Genomic DNA, 22886 nt, shown 5'->3' on the forward strand with positions numbered 1-22886 from the left:
AAGGAAAGAAAGCAAGCATCCGAGGGAAGAACATTTGACTTTTTATTACTTTTTAAAAATTCAACTTCAGTTAGATTAACAGACTAGATTAGAACTTCAAACGTGATACATTTTATACTGCGCTGGATTTCTATTACTAAAAAGCCAGTTGGAACATGGCCTACACAAATCACGGGTGAGTACAAAAATGGAAGTCATCACTGAGTAGTAACTGTTTCCTCCCAACTCTGTCACCAATTGTCCGTACTCCAGGGATTTATAGGTTCAAGTCTGACACAGCTGAAAAGCCCAAGTGGGACTGCTTTTCCAAAGATACCCTGTTGTCCTTCAAATAGAATGACATGTAATTTCCTCCTTTCCTTTAAGCTCTTACTTATAATGTTTATAAGCTTCAAATGACCTAAATTGATGAGTTGGGGCAAGCACACAAAATGCTGCTTTATCAATTATTAGCCCCGTTCACAAACACTTCAAGATGAACACTTTTCACAACAGTTTATTTCCATATCCTAATAACGGTGAAACAAGAATGTACTTTTTCCTTTGTCTGCACAAGTCTGCCTACAGCTCAAAGAGGTCAAATCAAATGGCTTTTAGAAAACGCTCACAGAACAAAAGTTATTCCTCAAACTGAATTTAAATCTTATAAACTTTCTGCAGCGATATGTCAACTTTCTGATCTACCTGACCTCTAAATCTAGTCTATTTCTACACACATTTCCAGTCTTGATAAATTTTCACTTCTCTGATCTCCTTAACGTATTGTTAAAATATAGCTTCATAACTATGCAATTTTTATGAAGATATAAAACATTAATGAATATTTGTATTTTCATGTCACTACTCTTATTATGTGTGCCAATAAATCAACAGATGAAGCACTAAGACACACTGAAACCTAAGCTTAAAACCTAGATGAAACTGCAGTGTATAGATTACAAATAGGCTTTTCTTTCTCAAAATTTCTATACAGAAGCCCTTCGATATGTAGCTTTTCCTGAACAAATTACACTAATACATTATTTCTTTTTTTACATCTGTAAAAAAAAAAATCAGGAAATCTTAAACTAATATTTATTTGCAAAACATTTGGCATATGGTGATCAGTAAACATTTAGGAAACAAAAGCTTTATCAAAATGAATACAATTTGTGGATAAACCCTGAATAAAGTGGCTTTTGGAAGAACTGGAGTTTGCAGCAACCACCTTTATAAAGGGATCCATCCACTCTCAATGGAAAACACTCAAGCATACCATTCACTAGGTTCAGAAATCACCACAATGTAATTAATTCCAAGGGCATGGGGCTTAATTTATGGGCAAACTCCATACAAAAGAATGTTTTCCCAATTTTCCAGTCACTACATTTCCACCTTATCCTACTCTTACACTGCCAGGCTCCTTTGTCCATGAGATTCTCCAGGCAAGAATACTGGAGTGGGCTGTCATGTCCTCCTCCAGGGGATCTTCCCGACCCAGGGATCAAACCCAGGTCTCCTGCATGGCAGGCAGATTCTTTATGGTCGGAGCCACCAGGGAAGCCCACTCTTGTACTAGGGTATACCTATTAACAATGTCACTAATGCAGCTAAATTTCAAGTGAAGCGTACTTACAGATACAAATCCCCAGTTTTTGAGAGTATTCAAAACTTCAGTTGCTAAGTTGAGCAAATGTTAATAAATGAAAGACAAATGGCATTTATGAAGTGGAAAAATCCTACCCTTTGATTAACTTAAATAATATATTTTGCTATTCTACAACTGAAAGCTATGGAACTAAACTATTTGTGGATTACATCTTCAAGACACACACACACACACACACACACAACCCAGCCCCTCTAAAAAGCCATGAACCAATACCTATTTTCTAAAGGACTTTTCAAGGTGACTTATACTCATTTTAATAAAGTTCTTAATGTATTTGGATATCACAAAACTATTTTTCAGTGAAGATTCCAAAGGATTTCAAATACAGATTAGTTTAGTAAAAGAACTGGTGTATCTGAATGCAGCTAAAGCACTCATTCTTTAAAAACCCTGTATCTTACCTGAAAGACTCATGAGAAACAAATTCCATTTTATGAAGATAGAAGCTTGCCACCCAATTCACAATCTATCAGAGAGACTCTATGTTCCTATAAGAATTTTACATGTAGTTTAAAAGTTATATAATATTAGCCATTAAGTACTAACTTTTAGTTCTTTTTCTTATTAGATCTTAAAGGCAGGTGTGAGAAAAAACAGAAAATGAAGGAACTAGCAGGTTACACTTCATATAATATTTTGGCTTAAAGAAGAGGATTTACCGACAGCTTTTGATCAAATTTCTGTTTGTTCATGTCAGTCATACTTAAGTGGTAAGAAATCAAACTTGCCACCCTTTATAGTCTTTAATGCTACATTATAGGATGCAGTCTATTAATGTACAGAAACGTATTTTGTAATGAAAACACCTTATGTAACTCTGAATGGCATGAACTTCATGTTAAGGTTTAAATATATTAAGGTTAAAATGTTTTGAGTCTTTCTAAAAATACCAATATACAGTATAGTTTTTAGGTGGTCATTTGCATAGCAAACTATTAAACTAGAAACTCAATGATTCTAGGAAAACTTCACATTATGGACCGTTCCAGAAAGATGTATTCAAAATTAAAATTACTTCTCTTAGAAAACTGTAAGCTTTATTTGCTCATCCTCTAGTACACTGACCACTTTTACCCACCCCCACTTTACACAGTACACTGACCTGAACAGATTCTGTGCCACAATTTCATTCAAAGGGCTTCTCATTCATTTTGTGACTGCACTGGATAATCTAGATGCAAGCAATATTGGGGATTTTAAAGTATGGGTCCCTTGTATCAGAAAAGCATGATAAAAAAAACCCAACCCTGCATTCAGTAATACTGTCTTTTGAAAAGATATCTTCGAATTGCAAACACATGTATTTTCACAAAACAATTTGGTCAGGAAATTTTATTTTAACATTCTAAAGCAGTAATGCTTTAGATGTTACTTAAGTGCCCCAGACAGGATTAACAAAATTAAATGTTTCTAAATTACAAATTTGGCTCCTTTTGGGAGTCTCAGAAGAAAAACAAAAGAAAATAATCCCCCCTCCCAAAAGAAGAATGACACACATATTTTGAAGAAACCCCAATGTTTCATGCAGTGGTAGGCAAGATGTAAAAAGCCACCCAAATTCACACATTTCTACACCAATCATCATCAGAAAAAAGTACTCCGTAGTCAATCTGTACATCCAAATGCATTTGGGAATCTACACCTACATTACATTATTTAATGTTATATACATTTATTACCCACCCCCCCTTGTTTTTAATAATTTCTTATGTAAAACCTTCATTCAAACCCAAAAAAGATGTAAGACTAACTTAGGGGGAGGGGGCAGATAATCACTTTAGACATTCAGTTAAAATGTAGTTTATCTAAATCTCAAAATGTTTAATAAAAACAAATATCTTCTCCATTTAACAATTTGCTTTCTAACTGTACAGTAAATTGCATTGTAGAGAGTACACCTCTATCTTCAAACTGTATCTTCTTTGGATGGAATTAAGATGTAACTGTATAGTTTTAAGATAAATAAATGGGAAGTTGGTCCAACTAAGATGACAGCAGATATATTACATGCAGGATTTAATATTTTTAAATTTTCTCTTAAAAAAAAAGATGCAGTTGAATTGGGGGGGGTGGGGGGCGCGGGCGCGGAAAGCAGGTCAAAAAGAACCCAGGTTCAATATATAAAAATGTCCCACAATACGTTGATGATGGCAGTAAAAATAAGAGAAAAAAGTAATCTTTCTGGAACATCATTTTTCAGTATTGTAGAAACACTAGTGCCAGGAAGATTTCTATTCATGTAATTTTAGCATCCAAGTTTCCCTCTATTTATTTTATTGGAACAAATGCTTTAAATAAACTATTTGTCCTCTTCACTGAAGAGAGCTGGTCTATTTCATCTTTAATGAGCTAGTTTTTGGGAAGTTTAGCCATGTACTGTAGTAATGCCTACTGCATAAAATCCAAGCATTTGCTGTGAACAGTTGGAGAAAGCAGTCAGTAAGAACCTAGGATCAATGGAAATAGATGTTACTTTAAGCCATCCATGAAAGAGACCCACAAAGTACCCAGTGTTAAAGCCCAAATCTTCTTGCACTTTTTTTTTTTTTTGCTGTCCAAGTTCCACCCCTGTGAAAGAGAAATTGATCCGAAGTTCCAGGCTTTCTTGGGTCTTTAGTCAATTTTCACATTAGTATAGATTTTTCGGACAAAGGCACTTGTTCCCATGTAACCAATTGCTCCTGTAAAGATAAAACAAGATGTTTTGAAACAAATACACACAGAGCAGTACCCATCATTTACAAACAAACACTAAATGCTCTCTGCTCTAGAAAGTTATTCTTTTTTCAAGATGACATCTAATGTTAGCACTCTCCCTAAACTTACTAAAATAGTGTCACTTGTTTTGCAAATCACCTGTTGCTGTCATATACCAAGTGTGGCCTGATGCAACATTTTTATAGTTAAATATCAATTATTACATGAATTATGAACTATATGAATTAAAATGATCTCTTAAAGAGAGAATAATTTCAGAATGACAAAAATTCATTAAATGAAAAAAATAAGTCTTTTAAAAATTTAAGCATAGATTATTCTAGATTATTGAAACAATACTAACATGTTCTCCAAACAATATGATACACTTATGGATAATTTAGTAAGAAGCGACTGGGGGTTCTCTCAGGGAAGGACTGAGACCCATGGCCCAATAGCATCTGAAGCTCTAGATAGGACACATTTCTGATGGCTTCTTTTTTATGTTTAAATTGTAGAAGCTGTGACTGGTAGAAAGGTAGGCATTTGAGGGCATGGATGAGAGAGAGAGATAAGTAGATCAGGAATTCTGAAATGCTGTTTTTGAATAATTAGCCTCAAACAGGGCCCAAAATACCAGTAAGCAGGGGTGTTAAATTAATCTGTTTTGTTAAATTAAGTTTCTGCCTCTTGGCGCTTAAAAAGTGCTCGGTACATGATAAGATACTCAATAAATATTTGTTGAATGAATGAATTAACTGTATAGTTCTTTACTGTAAATACTAAGAGATCTTTAGGACAAGACAGGTGGTCATTCGTATGACAGAGAAGAGTCTACACTAGATTTAGGAATTTACCATCAAGTCTAAAAGTCAGTCTTCCATGAGTTAATGATACACACACATACACCTAACTGACTAACTTGAACTAACTTTTATTCACCCAACTGGTAGATGCAAAGAAAAAATAAGTCTTTCTGCCTTTCCTATACATATGAAAACTGTACCTCAAGGGGACCAAATGGCTGATGAAAGAAGTTTCTCCTTAGAGAAGTGTCCCAGCTAATAAATATAAAAGGAACAATGGAATGAGAATATTGTAACCACTAATGACTTAATGGAAGAACTAGGCAATAATTATCAACAGCTGCTAACCTCACAGAGACAATCAGACATTTAAGTGCCTCCTTATGAAAGTTTACAAAACACCTGTTAAGTGTTCTTGGACAAGTATTCTTGAGTATGATCAGGTCTATAGATTTAACTACCACTTTACGGGAAATATGGGGGGGAAGCACACAGAGAAACATTAAATAACACCTTAGGGATACAATCAGCCTAACCCAGAGTGTGAAAAACTCAACAGGATTTCAAACAAACCAACCAACCAAAACCTAAGTTTCTTAAGTAATTGCAAGGGAAAAGAGAGTAAACGTCAATAGATTTAAAGCTGCTTAAAAGACAGTTTTATCAAGCAATGCATGGACTTTTAACTGGATCTTGATGCAAACTGTATTAAAAAAGAAATGAGGACGTGTGGGATAAAAGTGAATACTAAGTGAATATTTGAGCACATTAGGAAATTATATATATATATTAAAATATTATATAACTGCATTCTTATATATTATAGCTATATAATAATTATATAAACACTGCACATTTGATGTATCTATATACCCACATGCATACACACACACACAAATATTTACAGCTAAAATGACATGAAGTTCGAGATTTATATCAGAAAAAAAGGATGTAAAGTGGAAACAAAAATAAGACAAGACTGGCTACAAGTTGACAATTACTGATGTTAGGTGTGTTAGGTACATGGGGATTCACTACATATATACTACTGTTTCTCTTTTTGTATATATTTGAAAATTCCCCATATTAAATATCGAAAATATTGTAAAAACCCACCCAGACAATAAAGGAAACCTATTTTTGTAATAAAGACACTTATTTTTTAATATTAAATTATTATATTATACTTGAAAATAGTGATCATTCATTTTAAAATAGCTATATACAAGTCCTTACAAGATAATTGGAAATAACCATTCAATTTTAAAAACCTGAATTCTTTTTAAAGTATCTGTAAAATTTTAGGTAGAATCAAAAATTTAACTAGTATAATACAGTACTAGTCCAATAAGCAAATTCAATTTTCGAGACCTTTAAAATATTGTTCCTTTTTGAGCAGAGATATGCTTAAAAGCAAAATAGTGTCAATCTAGAGAATCATTTTTCTTAATCTTATGAGTATCAAGAATAAACTTATAAAATATTACTTTATAAAAGGAAGAGACTGAATATGCTCTCTAGAAAAATAAATGTCTTGGGAATAATACCAAACTTAATTTTTTTTTAAACTAAAATGCTATATGCTTAAAACATAAAATCTGCAGCAATCTAATTATTTCCCCTTCACATAATTATTTTTTCCTACATTAAAAAAAATATTTTTTTTTTTCAATTACTGACTGAAAAAGCATATTAGCAACATAACCCGGTGAGTATGTATAATTTTTGTATTATGATGACATTTTAATCATTTTCAGTGTGAACTCGTTCCCCTCCCCGACAAAAACAGATTAGCACTAAAAGCATATAAACCCATTAAAGAATAAATGTTGGGACATTGCCAGAACAGCAGGGAACTTTAAACGTGCCAGGACTGTCAGGCAGCAAGATGAAATTTCAACAGGAAAAGCATTAAAAAAATTTAGCTATTAAGTAGGGGCACTAGGATTCACAATCAAGACTGGCCCCTCAAAGTCTTGCTCCTCCCCAAAACTCCCCATCACGTTTCATATGTCTCACCACCTAATAACAGACCTGCATTATACCTGTTGCTTTATACACATGACACTATTACAGATAATTACTCTGAAAGATATGCCCATTTTATAGATTAGAAAATGAGACTTAGGTTAATATGCCCTCCCATGGCCACAAAGAAGGTTAAATGGCAGCATGGAGATTTACTCTAGGTCTCTTAGGCTTTCCAGACCATGTCTTTTCCATTTTTCATGGTGCTTCTAAAAAGTTTTCTTCATTTTCTAGCTATTTCATATATACTATACATGCTATTTATGGTGAAAACTATTACCTCTTCCATTTAATGGAAGACTGTGATAGATCCATGAAACAGTGATATTATCCTCCTTTTATAGATGCTTGGAGACCTTGGGGAATTGGATCAAGGTATAGAAGCACAGATTGCACCGCCAGGACATAAGCTCAGTCTGCAAGCACCCAAGTGTGTACTCAATTGTGCTGCCTCCTGGACACTTTTACCTCAATGAACAGGGGAACAGAAACTTCCAAACAAAAATCATTTGGCCAAAACCTTAACTTGTTTACACAATAATCTTTTCCAAAAAATCTAAGCTTATTAAAAAAAAAAAAAGGCAATTCTCAACATGAATGAAAAACTAACTGTGGTATGGGAAATAGTGCTATACACAATTATTAAAAACAGGAAATCAAAGAAATTAGAGAGGTAATAAATTAGATTTTGAGGAATACTTAAAAGGACTGAAATCAGATGTTTGAGCTTCTTTTGGTGTTCCTGATCAAACAACAGAAGGTTATTTCTCAGTTTCCAATTACTGTATTTTTCTGATTCAGAAACACTCAGATTTACTCATGATATTCCAAGAATTTCAGAACTTACCACACATTATCCCCAAGGCTGTGCTAAATACCGCCATATATCCAAAGTAAAATGATGTTTGAAATAAGCCATACATCCTGAAATAAAACCAAAAACTTATATATAGTATATCCATTTTTACTTTCAACATAAGGCCTAAATCCTAGCATTTAAAATGATAAACTTAGTTTCCAAAATACAAAATGAGAAAATGTCTCCACTTACTTTGTTTTGAAAAAATAGTAGTAAAAGGAATACATGTAAACATAAATTGCAGTGGATGCAGCAGAGAGAAAACTTGTCCATTGCCTGAAGAAAAAAAGGAACTCTTTTGAATGGATGGCACTGAAAGATTTTAAAGCAAAGCATTTTATAAAAACATCCTTTATGATTCTATATATTTAAAAACAAATGCATGTATAATGGCATTTAAATATATCAACAAGGAGTAAGCCTAAGAAATGGAAGGAGAGATCCTAAATTTTGCCAGATTTCCGATTATAAATGACCCTAAATAAACCATTTCCTTTTTCAAATGTCTCCTCATGTTTAAAATAGTGACCATCATTAATACTCCCAATTTTTTTGACTGATACTATTTTTTTCTCTAAAATCATCAATATTTTTATAATTGAAAAAACTCCTACACTATTCCACGTGATACATTTCAAATGCAATCTTATTTTAAATTATATGGTCCCCAGAAGTTCTTCCCAAAGTAAGTACTCACCACCTGTAATCCTCTGCATTTAGTAGAAAGTATGTGCACACGATGGTCACACAGACAGTCACAATGCACAGGATGACCAGCACCAGCATCATGAAGCCATAGACATAATAGATCTTATACGCCCAGAAAGAGGTGAAGATGAAATACCTAAATACAACCCAACACAGACATAGTTTTCCAGTCTTTATTCATAAAACTCACCCTGTTCTTGCTAAATCTCATTTGCACCTTAGTTCTCTCTCAGTATTTTTCTTTCAAACAACTTTCTCAACAGTTTCCCTTCCTCCCCTTTCATTAAATCATTTACAATTCTCTCAAAAATATTTTCTTAGATAATCTTTCAAGAACAGATTCATTAGCAGGGTAGGGTATTCATCTGTAAGCAAACTGAATAAATTAGAAGCTTTAGGAGTGTATTGTGGAAAAGAAAAATGAAAATAGCTAAAAATTCATATTTTAAAAATGAATTCTCATTTATTTTTTCTGCATACAATACTATACAAGCAATGCAGTTTATAAAACACCCAATTAAATTTTTTAAAAAGGTTTGATATGGTAATAATGTATAAAATTAGGAAAATAAAAATAATTAGGAAAAGAAAGCAAAGCCTAAGAAAGCTCGATGCCATTTTCACAGGATTGCAAGAGAAAGGGCACTATGATTTTACACCAAAAAAGATCCTTTCCTCTAATTCCATTACACAGTTCAGTTCAGTTCAGTTGCTCAGTCTTGTCCAACTCTTTGCGACCCCATGAACTGCAGCACTCCAGGCCTCCCTGTCCATCACCAACTCCCGGAGGTCACTCAAACTCACGTCCATCGAGTCAGTGATGCCATCCAGCCATCTCATCCTCTGTCGTCCCCTTCTCCTCCTGCCCCCAATCCCTCCCAGCATCAGGGTCTTTTCCAATGAGTCAACTCTTCGAATGAGGTGGCCAAAGTACTGGAGTTTCAGCTTTAGCATCAGTCCTTCCAAAGAAATCCCAGGGCTGATCTCCTTCAGAATGGACTGGTTGGATCTCCTTGCAGTCCAAGGGACTCTCAAGAGTCTTCTCCAACACCACAGTTCAAAAGCATTAATTCTTCGGCACTCAGCTTTCTTCACAGTCCAACTCTCACATCAGTACATGACCACTGGAAAAACCATAGCCTTGACTAGATGAACCTTTGTTGGCAAAGTAATGTCTCTGCTTTTGAATATGCTATCTAGGTTGGTCATAACTTTCCTTCCAAGGAGTAAGCGTCTTTTAATTTCATGGCTGCAGTCACCATCTGCAGTGATTTTGGAGCCCCCCCAAATAAAGTCTGACACTGTTTCCCCATCCATTTCCCATGAAGTGATGGGACCAGATGCCATAATCTTCGTTTTCTGAAAGTTAAGCTTTAAGTCAACTTTTTCACTCTCCTCTTTCACTTTCATCAAGAGGCTTTTTAGTTCCTCTGCACATTCTGCTGTAAGGGTGGTGTCATATGCATATCTGGGGTTATTGGTATTTCTCCCGGCAATCTTGATTCCAGCTTGTGCCTCTTCCAGCCCAGTGTTTCTCATGATGTACTCTGCATAGAAGTTAAATAAGCAGGGTGACAATATACAGCCTTGACGTACTCCTTTTCCTATTTGGAACCAGTTTGTTGTTCCATGTCCAGTGCTAACTGTTGCTTCCTGACCTGCATACAGGTTTCTCAAGAGGCAGGTCAGGTGGTCTGGTATTCCCATCTCTTTCAGAATTTTCCACAGTTTATTGTGATCCACACAGTCAAAGGCTTTGGCACAGTCAATAAAGCAGAAATAGATGTTTTTTCTGCAACTCTCTTGCTTTTTCAATGATCCAGCGGATGTTGGCGATTTGATCTCTGGTTCCTCTTCCTTTTCTAAAACCAGCTTGAACATCAGGAAGTTCACAGTTCACATACTGCTGAAGCCTGGCTTGGAGAATTTTGAGCATTACTTTACTAGTGTGTGAGATAAGTGCAATTGTGCGGTAGTTGGAGCATTCTTCGGCATTGCCTTTCTTTGGGGTTGGAATGAAAACTGACCTTTTCCAGTCCTGTGGCCACTGCTGAGTTTTCCAAATTTGCTGCCATATTGAGTGCAGCACTTTCACAGCATCATCTTTCAGGATTTGAAATAGCTCAACTGGAATTCCATCACCTCCACTAGCTTTGTTCATAGTGATGCTTTCTAACGCCCACTTGACTTCACATTCCAGGATGTCTGGCTCTAGGTCAGTGATCACACCATCGTGATTATCTGGGTCGTGAAGATCTTTTTTGTACAGTTCTTCTGTGTATTCTTGCCACCTCTTCTTAGTATCTTCTGCTTCTGTTAGGTCCATACCATCTCTGTCCTTTATCAAGCCCATCTTTGCATGAAATGTTCCCTTGGTATCTCTAATTTTCTTGGAGAGATCTCTAGTCTTTCCCATTCTGTTGTTTTCCTCTATTTCTTTGCATTGATTGCTTAGGAAGGCTTTCTTATCTCTCCTTGCTATTCTTTGGAACTCTGCATTCAGATGCTTATATCTTTCCTTTTCTCCTTTGCTTTTTGCTTCTCTTCTTTTCACAGCTATTTGTAAGGCCTCCCCAGACAGCCATTTTGCCCTTTTGCATTTCTTTTTCAGGGAGATGGTCTTGATCCCTGTCTCCTGTACAATGTCACGAAGCCATCATTAAAACAAAAAGGGTTTTTTTAACCTCTTTTCTTTTTCTTGTTCCCTTCTGCTTGTTAGTTACCTTATCTATTACCCATTCTTTCAACAGATATTTACAGAAGCGCTACACATATTAGAGAAGCAGTGAGAACAGAATTAGTCTCTACCCTCAAGGAGATGAGTTTAGTGAGAAACATCAGTAGAGGGCCAATAGTGACATACCATGACAGGTGCTTCACCAATGCACCTACGAGGAGCATCTAAGCAGGGCTCTGGGCGAGGGAAGGGGGAGCCACCCTAACTCCTCTCTCCTGTATCTTATTATAATGAAATCTCTCGAAACATAAATACATTGCCAAAACTTACATTTCAATAAAGATTGAGCCAAAAGGTAAAATTCCTCCTAGGCAAACAATAACTGCAGGCTCCATGAACCTGGAAAATATTAAAATTAACTGTAAACTTCTAGTATGATTTCCACATTATATTAACTCTGATAACAGGAATCAGAATACTTGGTACTTAAAAATAATCTAAAGGACAGAAATAAGCCAGTAAAGAGAAAAACAAAAATTCAAAGAGGCACAATATTGAAAGGGGATTTCAAATTAGCCATAGTTAGAATTTTATAGTTAAAATTCTTTTGGGCATTAAAGCCCAAGATGAGAATTTCAGGAACAAAAATTCTTGCTACTGGCAGAACTCAAGAAAAACTCTGTCTCCTCCTGATCTATACTTCCCAGTAACTTCTAAAAATTTTAGTCCTTTACTTACAGAAAGCCAATATAAGTTTTGAAACCGTTTCCCCCATCTGAAATAATGTTTCCCAAATTGTGGCCTTGCCAGTATCTTTGCTCACGCTTTCCTTGGTTCAGTATTTCCTTTTTGCTTGAATTATACTATTCAAGTATTATGAGTTCTGAGTTATAAAAGGAGTCAAAGAATGACTCAAAAATAAAATTCAAACCTCATTCATTCACTCAACAAATATTTACTGATTGCACTCAGTAATTCTCCAACCCTGAATGCCTTCCTTTGTCTCATATTTCTTTTCCTGCAAGTACTGGCTCGAGTGTTTTCCCTATAAAGCCCTTCCCAAGTCTCCCAGGCAGAGGTGCGTTCTTCCACTGCCTCCTGAATGTAACTCCAAGGCTGCACTTACCACACTATACTATACTAATTACTTATATAATTACTCACTAGATTATAAACCCTGGCAGGCAGAAGCTATTCATCTAGGTATTCCCAGTGCCTGGCACAGTCCACAGCACATAAAAGACAGCAAACTACCATTTCTGACATGAACAAACTACAAAATTAAGAAAAAAATGAGTTTGAGAGTTGAAAAAAAAAATTAAAGATCATTTAATCTTGTCTCCTTTCCTCCTTTTATAAAAAGTCAAGATCCACAGAGGTTAAAAACAACTTGCCTGTCAGATCTAGGATATGGATTTCGGTTCCCATATAATGACATATAGAAAATGAAGAGACACGTGAGCTTTTCCTACACCTAAATGTGACCCATGGTTAACAAGGGTACAGGTTACTCCTTCCTCTCTTTTACCAGCCTAGTGACCCAGAGGAACTTTTGTGATTTCTGACTAGGCTTTTCCTTTAACCTTATCCTCCTCAGTAATGAGTGAAGGAAGATCAGAATATCAATGGGCTTTAACGGGCTAATCTTGAATTTGAAGAAGATAAAACTGACTTTAAAACACAGACTACAGACGTTCTCATAAGCACTAATCTAAAAAAAGGGGGAAAAAAAGAACATGTATAATTCCTAAGACTAGAACAGATCATTCTCCTTTAAACTATGGGGCTATTTTATCCAGCTTCCACTTCTACAAATGTCTACATACCTCCAGGTCTTCAAAAGACTGTATAAGTACTTGAAAATAAGTAATATTTATAATATAGCAAAATATCTATGAACAGAAGCATTTCAATATATATCCCCTATTATGAATATGTAGAATCTACCATACAGCTGTTTAAACAAGATGGGAAATAAAAAAATATGCAGTAAGATTGTTCTATTTATGTCCAGAAGAATTAGTAAAATAAAGAATGCAGAATGGCATAAATCAGCACTAAACCATTCAATATACTAATTTAAAAGGGCAAAACATATACACAGTGAGTTCACATTTTATTCAAATTTGAATTACAAAAATTAGAAATATAAACATATTAGTGATTATCTCATTTTATGTCCAAGGTTGAAAAAATACAAACCATCTCAAGTTAAAAAGCCATCAAGAATCACTATTTCAAAGCCTAGACTAAATGACTATAAACTATGTTTAAACTACTGCAGTAGAAGAATAGCTTTAGCTGTTAAACAGAAATACCTGTCACCTTTTGTCAGGATTAAACCTTGAATTATGGGAGATCCTCAAAAACACATTTTGTGCATAAAATGACAAAATGTATCTAAGAGATTACTATACTATCCCAGAAGTGAAGATAAAGAATGTAGGTCAGTAAATTATGCGCTCAGTCACATTCAGCTCTTTGTGGCCCTATGGATTGGAGGCTGCCAGGCTCCTCTGCCCATGGAATTTTCCAGGCAAGAATACTGAAGTGGGGTGCCAGAATACTGGGGGGCCTACTCCAGGGGATCTTTCTGACCCAGGGATTGAACTGGCCTCTCTTGCATCTCTGGCATTGGCAGGCAGATTCTTTAATACTAGTGCCACCTGGGAAGTCCCAGTTCATCTCTCACCTGATTCAAAATATATATGGCTAAATGTGTGTCAATTTTGTTTTGAATAAAAAATGTGGAAAGGACACTGAAACTGTAAGCCAGGAGTTGGCAAATTTTTTCTGTAAAGGCTCAGATAATATTTCATGTTCTAAGGTGATATGGTTGGTGTCTGTCATAACTGTTTAACTCTGATGCTACAGTGGAAAAGCAATCATAGACAATATGGGAACAAACAGGTGTGGCTATATTCCAACAGAATTTATTTATAAAAACAGATTTGGTTTATAGGCTGCAGTAATACAACAGCTGCTGCATTAGGTCCTATCCCCCTCTATGAACTCGTGTACTGACCAAAGCATTTGATTTCTCTGTGAATGGCACTAATATTCAAAAAGTAAAATAAAGATATCATTTATTACTACTCCTAACAATATAAGTTGAAGGAGAAAGAAAAAGACAAATGTTAAGTTTAAACTTATAAATACATGCCAATTCTAAAAGTTATGTATACGCAATAGCCTTAAGAATTTATATATTGTGAGAAGCAATCAAAAAAATTTAGCATTCTCTTTACCATTTTTTCTCCGGTATGGGACGAGGCACAGCATTGACACGACAAGGAAAGTTGGGCTGACCTGACAGATTTCGGCCAAGTATTGTACCAACAAGATTTAGAGGAAGGATAACAAAAAAACAGATGCAACAAACAGCCACCTGTAAATTAAATTAAGATGCGTGTGATTACTCAGAGAACAATAATATTAACAAAAACAAATAAAAAGGATATAAAAATTTTAATGCAATTTGATTATAAAAGAAAATGTTTAAATTCAAAATGGGTTAAAATTGTGCAGAATACATACTAATAGCAATAGGAAAAGAATGTGCTTTAAAATATTAGAATTAAACTAAATAGAAGTTGAACCATATTTCCTATCAACTGTGGCTCCTGTTATTTCCTATTCTTTCACACTGCCCCCGCCATAGTCCTTTTTTCTCTCAGTTTCAGCTGTCATGATTTTAACATATCCTTTATCTTTTATCATTATAACCAACTTATTTACTTGCCTGCACTTCACTGAGCTCCTAATAAGCTCAAGGACCTTTACAAGTGTTATTTTCCTACTTCCCAGGTGAAGAAAACTAGACAGTGAGGCTACGTGACTTCCCTTGATCACACAGTTTAGTAGGCAGCCAAACTAAGATTTCAATTCAGATCTGCCTGTCTCATTCTGTCTGCTCGTTTCTATTCTACAGTGCCTTAGGATCTTACAAATAAGAGAACATCACTATTTATGCATATAGTTTATTACTAAAATGAGTATTTCTCTGCCTATTAGTAATCCAAAGTCTAACATTACAGGGGAGACCATACGGAGGTTCTAGAACCAAAGTTAAGGAAGCATTTATTTTTGTAATTTTTTTCTTCCTTTTTATATAAACTTGTATTCTTATGAAGACACACTCAAGCTCCTCCCAGCCAGCACGTAAATTAGGATTAGTTCATTCTGAACTTCTAGAACTGAAACAGAACTGAATCACCTCTAGTATCTCTCAAATATATATTTTGGGGTTCTAATAAATAAAAAGTAAAAGTGAGAAAAAGCTGAATGGAAATTGTGAAGAAATTAACTGAGAGAAATGAAGAGGTGTGGGGTAGAAAATTCACAGTGATGACATGAGAAGGAAAGAATCTATCTGGAAGCAACATTACTGAAAACTCCACATCTTCATTATACCCTGATGTGTGCTTGCATGTATTTAAACAAACCAAAGAATATCAACACTTTCCTTTCAGGTAGTGCTTAGTCGCTCAGTCGTGTCCAATTCTTTGTGACCCCAGGGACTGCAGCCCACCAAACCCCTCTGTCCATGGGGATTCTCCAGGCAAGAACACTGGAGTGGGTTGCCATGTCCTCCTCCAGAGAATCTTCCCAACCCAGGGATCAAACCCAGGTCTCCTGCATTGTAGGCGGACTCTACCATCTGAGCCACCAGGGAAGCCCAGTAAAACTTGTATAAAAGTAGGAGAGTTAAGAGTTCTGACATTCCATTTTAAAGCTCAGACTTAGAAACTCAAATCAGTGGTATCTCCGTTTAGACCTGTTAATAATATGAATTTTTGCTTATATGAATAATAAGAAAAGGTGAAACATAAAAAAAGGCAGATATTTTAAAGATATTTTAAATACTACGATATATTGTGAATTATACATACCCCATATTTGGGGGTTGAATTGTCTCAATTTTTGTTGTTTTTTAAATTATTATTTTGCTACCATTAAATATATAAAATTCATAAATATTAAAACACTGTAATAGAGACCTATGTATTTTCCCTAATTTACCAGAACTCTAATTTCAAACAAGGACTGAAGAGAAGTTGTTGAGAAAACATTCATATGTGGGATGACATGGTCTAGCAAAGTAGTTTCATCTGTTCCACAGAACCCTCAAGTCCTGCTGAAAAAAGTTTTAGTTAGGAATTCCACAAGCACTTGATTTGAATATCCTTTTGAAAATAGCTTTTTTAAAAAATTATTTTTAACTGTAAAAAAAAAATAAGGCGGGAGGAGGGTCAGGAGGGAGGAGACAGATGTACACCTATGGCTGAGTAATAGCTGATGCATGGCAGAAACCAACACAGTGTTGTAAAGCGGTTATCCATCAATTAAAAATAAATTTTAAAAATAAAATAAAAATAAAGAACAACAACAACAAAATGCTGCTGCTGCTGCTGCTAAGTCGCTTCAGTCGTGTCCGACTCTGTGCGACCCCATAGACGGCAGCCCACCAGGCTCCCCCGTCCCTGGGATTCTCCAGGCAAGAACACTGGAGCGGGTTGCCATTTCCTTCTTCAATGAGTGAAAGTGAAAAGTGAAAGTGAAGTCGCTCAGTCGTGTCCGACTCTAGCAACCCCATGGACTGCAGCCTACCGGGCTCCTCCACCCATGGGATTTTCCAGGCAAGAGTACTGGAGTGGGGTGCCATTGCCTTCTCCAAACAACTAAATAAACAGACTCAAATTTGTTTTATACCAAATATTAATACCTGGATACCACAACCAGGTTAACTCATTTCACGCAAACTTCAGAATAAAGTTTCTTCTGCTATCTCTGTATATATACATATTTGGACTCCTAGTAAATGTATCACTGATTAGGAAGGCCTACACTGGTCTTTTGTTCTTCCTTCCCATACCCCACTCCCAGCCAATTCTGGCCTGCACATATTTGCTCATTAAAAGCTTTATAAGCAAATGCACTACAGTACATGCATGTCATAAGCAATTAAGTGGCAGGTGAAGTGAAGACATACCTTGCCTGTGTACTCAGTCAAAGCATTAACAACAGTCAATAAAGGAATCTATAACCAGTCTCAAGACATTATCAACTGTTTATATTTGTTTAATTCCCCCTCCCCCTTTTCCTGACTTTAAAACATGGTAAAAATGCGAGCAGTTATGTTGGAAACTATTAGTGACTAAACTGTAAAACCAATTTCCTGCTCCTTTATGTCCAAGTTCTGGATGAGTTTACTTGAAGAAATACTCTGAGACTGCAAGGCGAGCTGCTAAAAAAAAAAAAGAGTCACAGGGAACTAAATCATTTGTGAAGTCAAAATTTTTCTCAGTACTGATACTCAACCAAATAAACTGGTTACTAAAGAAGAATGTTATCTTAACCCTTGATATTAGGTCTGCATTCATCACAATTTTCTTGGCTTCATTAAACTTAAAATGTTAAGTACTGAATTAGCAAAATTTATTTATACTAATAGAATCATGCTTATTATCTGCTTTCTTTCTTGGGCTTCTGCATTAAGCTTTCATTTAACTTGAAATTTAGCAACTAAGAGTTATAAAATTATTAGCCTAATATACTGGTGAAAACCCTGGAACTCAAACTAATATAGGGCCTTCCCTTAGAGCTTCTAGCCTTTGTTCACGGACCAATGTAAAGTGAAAACAGGGAGTAGGGAAGAAAGGACTCACTCCAGGTTGAGGGCGTCCCCTAGCGACAAGAAGAACAAGTTAGAAACAAAAACTGCGTACTCCTTAATATCCCAAAGATGTACCAACTGGTCAAGTATTCTCAATCTTGTCACAAGACAAGATTGTGAATATTATTTTATCTTTGTCTCAAAACTGGCCTTTTAAGGAAATCTGTGGTGTGAGTGAAATGGAAAGGGTAAAGGCAGCCTAAAATGTGCTATTTTGGAATGCTAAAGGATATAAATTTCACTGTTTGTCTGAGGAGGAAAGACAGCAATTGCTTACAGGTGGGGTGATTCTCAGGCTTCCCAGGTTGTGCCAGTGATTAAAAAACCCTCCTGCCAATGCAGGAGACGTAAGAGACTCAGGTTCAATCCCTGGGTTGGGAAGATCCCTTGGAGGAGGGCACAGCAACCCACTCCAGTATTGCCTGGAACATCCCATGGACAGAGGAGCCTAGTGGGCTATAGTTCATGGGGTTGCAGAGTTGGACACAACTGAATCAACTTAGCACAAAGTGATTCTCAGAAAATATATCATCTTCTCAGTCATTATGTTTAGGTATTTCCTTGACATATGCTCAGAGCAGACAATTTTTATCACTCCTTTTCTACTTATACATTTTATACCTTTATACCTATATAAAAATTAGCTTCAATTTAAGCATGCTGACAATAATCAACCTAATAAACAGGACACTGCCAACTCAAACACAAATACTTATAAGAAGCCTATCTTACAGATATTTTCAACACTTCTCATTCTGATTCCTGGCAACTTCAATACTATGATAGAAGAAAACACTAGATTTGAAGTTAAGAACTTAGTCTACTGGGCTGGCCAAGAAGTTTGAGCTTTTCTGTAAGCTGGTATGGAAAAATCTGAATGAATTTTTTGGCCAATCCAATATAAAGCTAGTAATATCCTGATACCAAACCATTAAAAAAAGACATTATAAGAAAACTGCAGATCAACATTTCTCATAAACATAGATGCAAAACAACAAAAAGAACAAATTTTAGCAAATTAAATCAAGCTATATATAAAATGGATAACACATCATAACAAATTGAGGTTTATCAATGGAATTCCAGATTGGTTTAAGATTCAAAAATCAATTAATGCAATCCACCATATTATCAGACTAAAAAAAGAAAAATCATAGATCATCTCAAAAGGTGCAGAAAAATCTGTTGCAAGAGACAACCTCCCTTCACAATAAAACAAACTCAGCAAATTAGGAATAGAGGGAAACTTCATCAATGTGATGAAGGACATGTATGAAAAAACTAGAGGTAACATTTCTTGATGGCATAAGGCTGAATACCTTGCCCCGAAGACTGGGAACAAGATAAAGTCTGCTCTCACCTCTTCTGTTCAACACTGTGCTGGAGGTTCTAGCCAGTGCAATAAGGCAAGAAAAAGAAAAGAACTAGAGGTTCTAACTAGTGCAGTGAGGCAATAAAAGGTATACAGATTAGAAAGGGAGAAGTAAAACTGTTTATTCTTAGACAACACAACAATATATGCAAAAAATCTCTGGGAATCTACAAAAAAGAAATGAGAACTAATAAGTGAGTTTAACCAAGTTGCAGGATGCAAAGCCAATATGCATAAATCAACTGTTTTTCTATACACTAGCAACAAGCAACCAAAATTTTTAATATAAGAAATACCATTTATGAATAAAATAAAAAAATATGAAATACTCAGGAGTAATTTCAATAAAAGCTGTACAAAACCAGAACATTAAAATCTACAAAACATTACAAAGAAAAAGACGTCTAAATAAGTCAAGAGATATACCATGTTCATTAGTCAAGACTCAATATTGTTAAGATGTGAATTCTTCCCAAGTTTATCCACAGATTTAATGGAATTCTAATCAGGTTTTTCTGTAGAATTTGACAAACCAATTCTAAACTTCACACGGAAATGCAAAGAACCTAAAAACTCCAAAACAACTTTGAAAAAGAATTGATTTCAAGACTTATTGTAAAGCTACAATAATCAACACAGTGTGATATTGGAAAAGCAAACAAACAAACCCAAATCAATCAATGCAACAGCATAGAAAAGAAAGTCCAGAAATAGATCCACACAGATACATGGTCAATTGATTGTACTCTTTTCATAACCTTTGAGAGATCACAAAATAGCACCCACCCATTAATCTTCGTCTCCATTCTTTCCTCACTGTGTTAATTTCTGATTATACATCATGAATTTCATTTCTGAGACCCTTGAATTCTCATGACATTTTCCCACTTATGGTAAAATATTTGGATCATGAGAGAGCATTTCCCTAAATATTTGTGAAATCTTTTTCCTAAAACCTAGGGCACATTTCTGGTATTTTCCCTCCCAAGGTAAAACAAACCTTAAAATGATAAACATGGCTCATGACCTGTTACTTCTCCATCAACTATTCTACCTACTGAGAGACAAAATCATGAAGTATGATAAGTCACGAATCTATCAGTGCATTCTGAAGTGAATGATATTTAGATTGAAAGGTTATCAGTTTCTAAGCTACTTTGTCTCCATAAATTTAAAACTGAAATTTGGTTCTCTGTCCTTTGAAAACCTCCAATATCATTAGGAATCTAAGATTTACAACCCAGAAAAGACCTGATGCCTAAAACATTTTTTCAGAATACTCTGGCAAACCTTTCCTCATTCCCAAGAAACCCTCATAGAACCAAAAACTCTGGGTATGACACTTAAACCATTTTTTAACAAATTCCAAAGGAAAAAGGTTTTACTTTACCAGATTCAATTTAATTTGAAGTACACTCTCTCCAACTCTCTGTAGTATCTCGGCCAGAACAAGCCAACTTCAGGAACCATCTTCTGAACCATCTTCGACCCCAAATTTCATTTAAATGCTCTCTTATAGAGTTTTGTAATATTCTCTAGGAATCATGCCTTAAGACGAGACGCTAGACATTAGCTTAGATTACCGCTACCACCCTCTATTTATGTTTCTTTTACCTTTAATAAGCTGCTAAGATTGACAAGTACTCAACAAGTTTAATCTGGCATGGATTTAATGGCTTTTACATACAGGTACATACGACCAGAGAATTTGGGGTCCAGAGACAAACTTCTCCCACTTTCAATGTTATCTTGGGCTAGTCCTGGGGACAACAGAAGTATTCTGACAAAACTCCAGACTCCAGCTGGACAAATCCCCATTGTTCTGGTGCCTCTACAGGGCAACACAGAAGCTGAAGTCATTCTTACTAAGAATGAATTAAGCCCTCAATTGTGGACTCTCTGAGAAAACAGAACTAGAGTGAAGATTACCCAGAGAAAGGGCTCAACAGCCGCGAGATCAAAGGAAGGGGACAGGATAAGCCTGGGGAAGAGTATACAGGAGTATTTGAAGACTCTGATTTTAAACGAGGGTAATAAAGTCGGGGATCCAGTTTATCAGACATTTGGGACTTGGGAACTTTACAGCTAACAGATCCACCCTCAGATGCTGAGAACTAGAATCAGGTAAACACTAGAGATTGGGTTTAAAGTAGGACAGATAAACTGGCATAGGATGAAGCCCTGGGCATTGAAATTTTTAAACTCCCAAGTGATTCTATGTGTATCCAAGGTTGGGGACCATGGAGTTTATGAGAATAATATAACCATTTCCTTCATATTGTCAACAAGTCAAATAACTTAAAATACAAATTTAAGTAGTTAAAACACTTAATGGACAACCAGGTCAAATAATCTCAATTCTTACATTTCATGTTCTAAACAAATTCTGATACTCTTAAAAGGAATAAAAAATTTTAGACCAAACATCTGATTACAACCTGAAAGGAGTATTCCTTCATTACAAAGACCAGGACATTAAGACCAGGACATTGTAGGAGGATGCTAAGCACCAACAGTCAGTCTTTTATACAATAAAGATCAATTTTATAGATCATCTCTTGCTCAGCATAGAGTCTGATACTATATTTGAAAAATCAGTAATTATTAAAGTATCTAAAGGTAAATTACATTGAATGTTAACATTTAAAACCCCATCTACAGAGTGGCAAAATTTATAATTTTTGTGAAACAAAGCAACTTTGAAATAACATTTTCACCATAACAAATTAAAAACTTTATGATAAAAATTATAATGGAATCTGAATTTTAGTTTTTAAAGCACTATGATAGTAATTCATTTGGCAGATCACCTCTAAGTAACTTGACTCTGTCTATATAATTTCTGATGGCCTAGAACTACTATAAAGCAAATTATTTTCCAGTTCTCAATGTTACTAATTCTTTTACCCTTTCCTAATCATTATCAGTATCCATGGCTTGCAAAAACAAAATACAAACCAAAAAAAGCTTCCAATTTTGAAGCAATCTGCAAAATATTCCTAAGTAAAAATTATTAAAGATTTAATAAAAACATATATGCAAGGTATCTCTGCACAACTTTGACTGTAAAACAACCCATCATCTGGACTTTTCTCAGACCATTCAATAACTCCCATATGATAGAAAGAAACCCAAAACAAGGTTAAAATTCAGACAGAGATATGGGTTCCAGTTGCAGTTCTGCCATTAAATCTATATGACGTTAAACGTTATATGACCTCTCTGAAAAACAGTAACCACCTTGCAACTTGCATGTGTTTGTGTATGTGTGTGTGCATATCTGCACAAGTGTACACCAAGACTAAAGTCTACTCTAGGCCTAAAATTCTGTTTCTAGTAAAATGATAACAACTGGAAGAATCAAGAGACTGTGAGTTACCTCTATAAAGCACCAGTATTCCTGTGCTTTAGT

The 22886-nt window shown here is 35.4% G+C and overlaps 1 protein-coding gene across 1 annotated transcript in view; it reads right to left on the reverse strand.

Moving 5' to 3' along the window:
- Positions 1-2968: 2968 nt before the first annotated feature.
- Positions 2969-22886, reverse strand: part of TM9SF3 (transmembrane 9 superfamily member 3) — a 58846-nt gene continuing 38928 nt past the window's right edge. The window contains exons 10-15 of the mRNA XM_025274151.3: positions 14675-14814; positions 11757-11825; positions 8739-8885; positions 8234-8317; positions 8030-8106; positions 2969-4332 (exon numbers count right to left, since the gene is read on the reverse strand). Coding sequence (XP_025129936.1) covers positions 4265-4332; positions 8030-8106; positions 8234-8317; positions 8739-8885; positions 11757-11825; positions 14675-14814 — 585 coding nt within the window. The 3' untranslated portion in view covers positions 2969-4264. The remainder of the gene's footprint in view (positions 4333-8029; positions 8107-8233; positions 8318-8738; positions 8886-11756; positions 11826-14674; positions 14815-22886) is intronic.

The sequence above is a fragment of the Bubalus bubalis genome, chromosome 23, assembly GCF_019923935.1.
Source record: "Bubalus bubalis isolate 160015118507 breed Murrah chromosome 23, NDDB_SH_1, whole genome shotgun sequence".
Classification (NCBI taxonomy): Eukaryota; Metazoa; Chordata; class Mammalia; order Artiodactyla; family Bovidae; genus Bubalus; species Bubalus bubalis.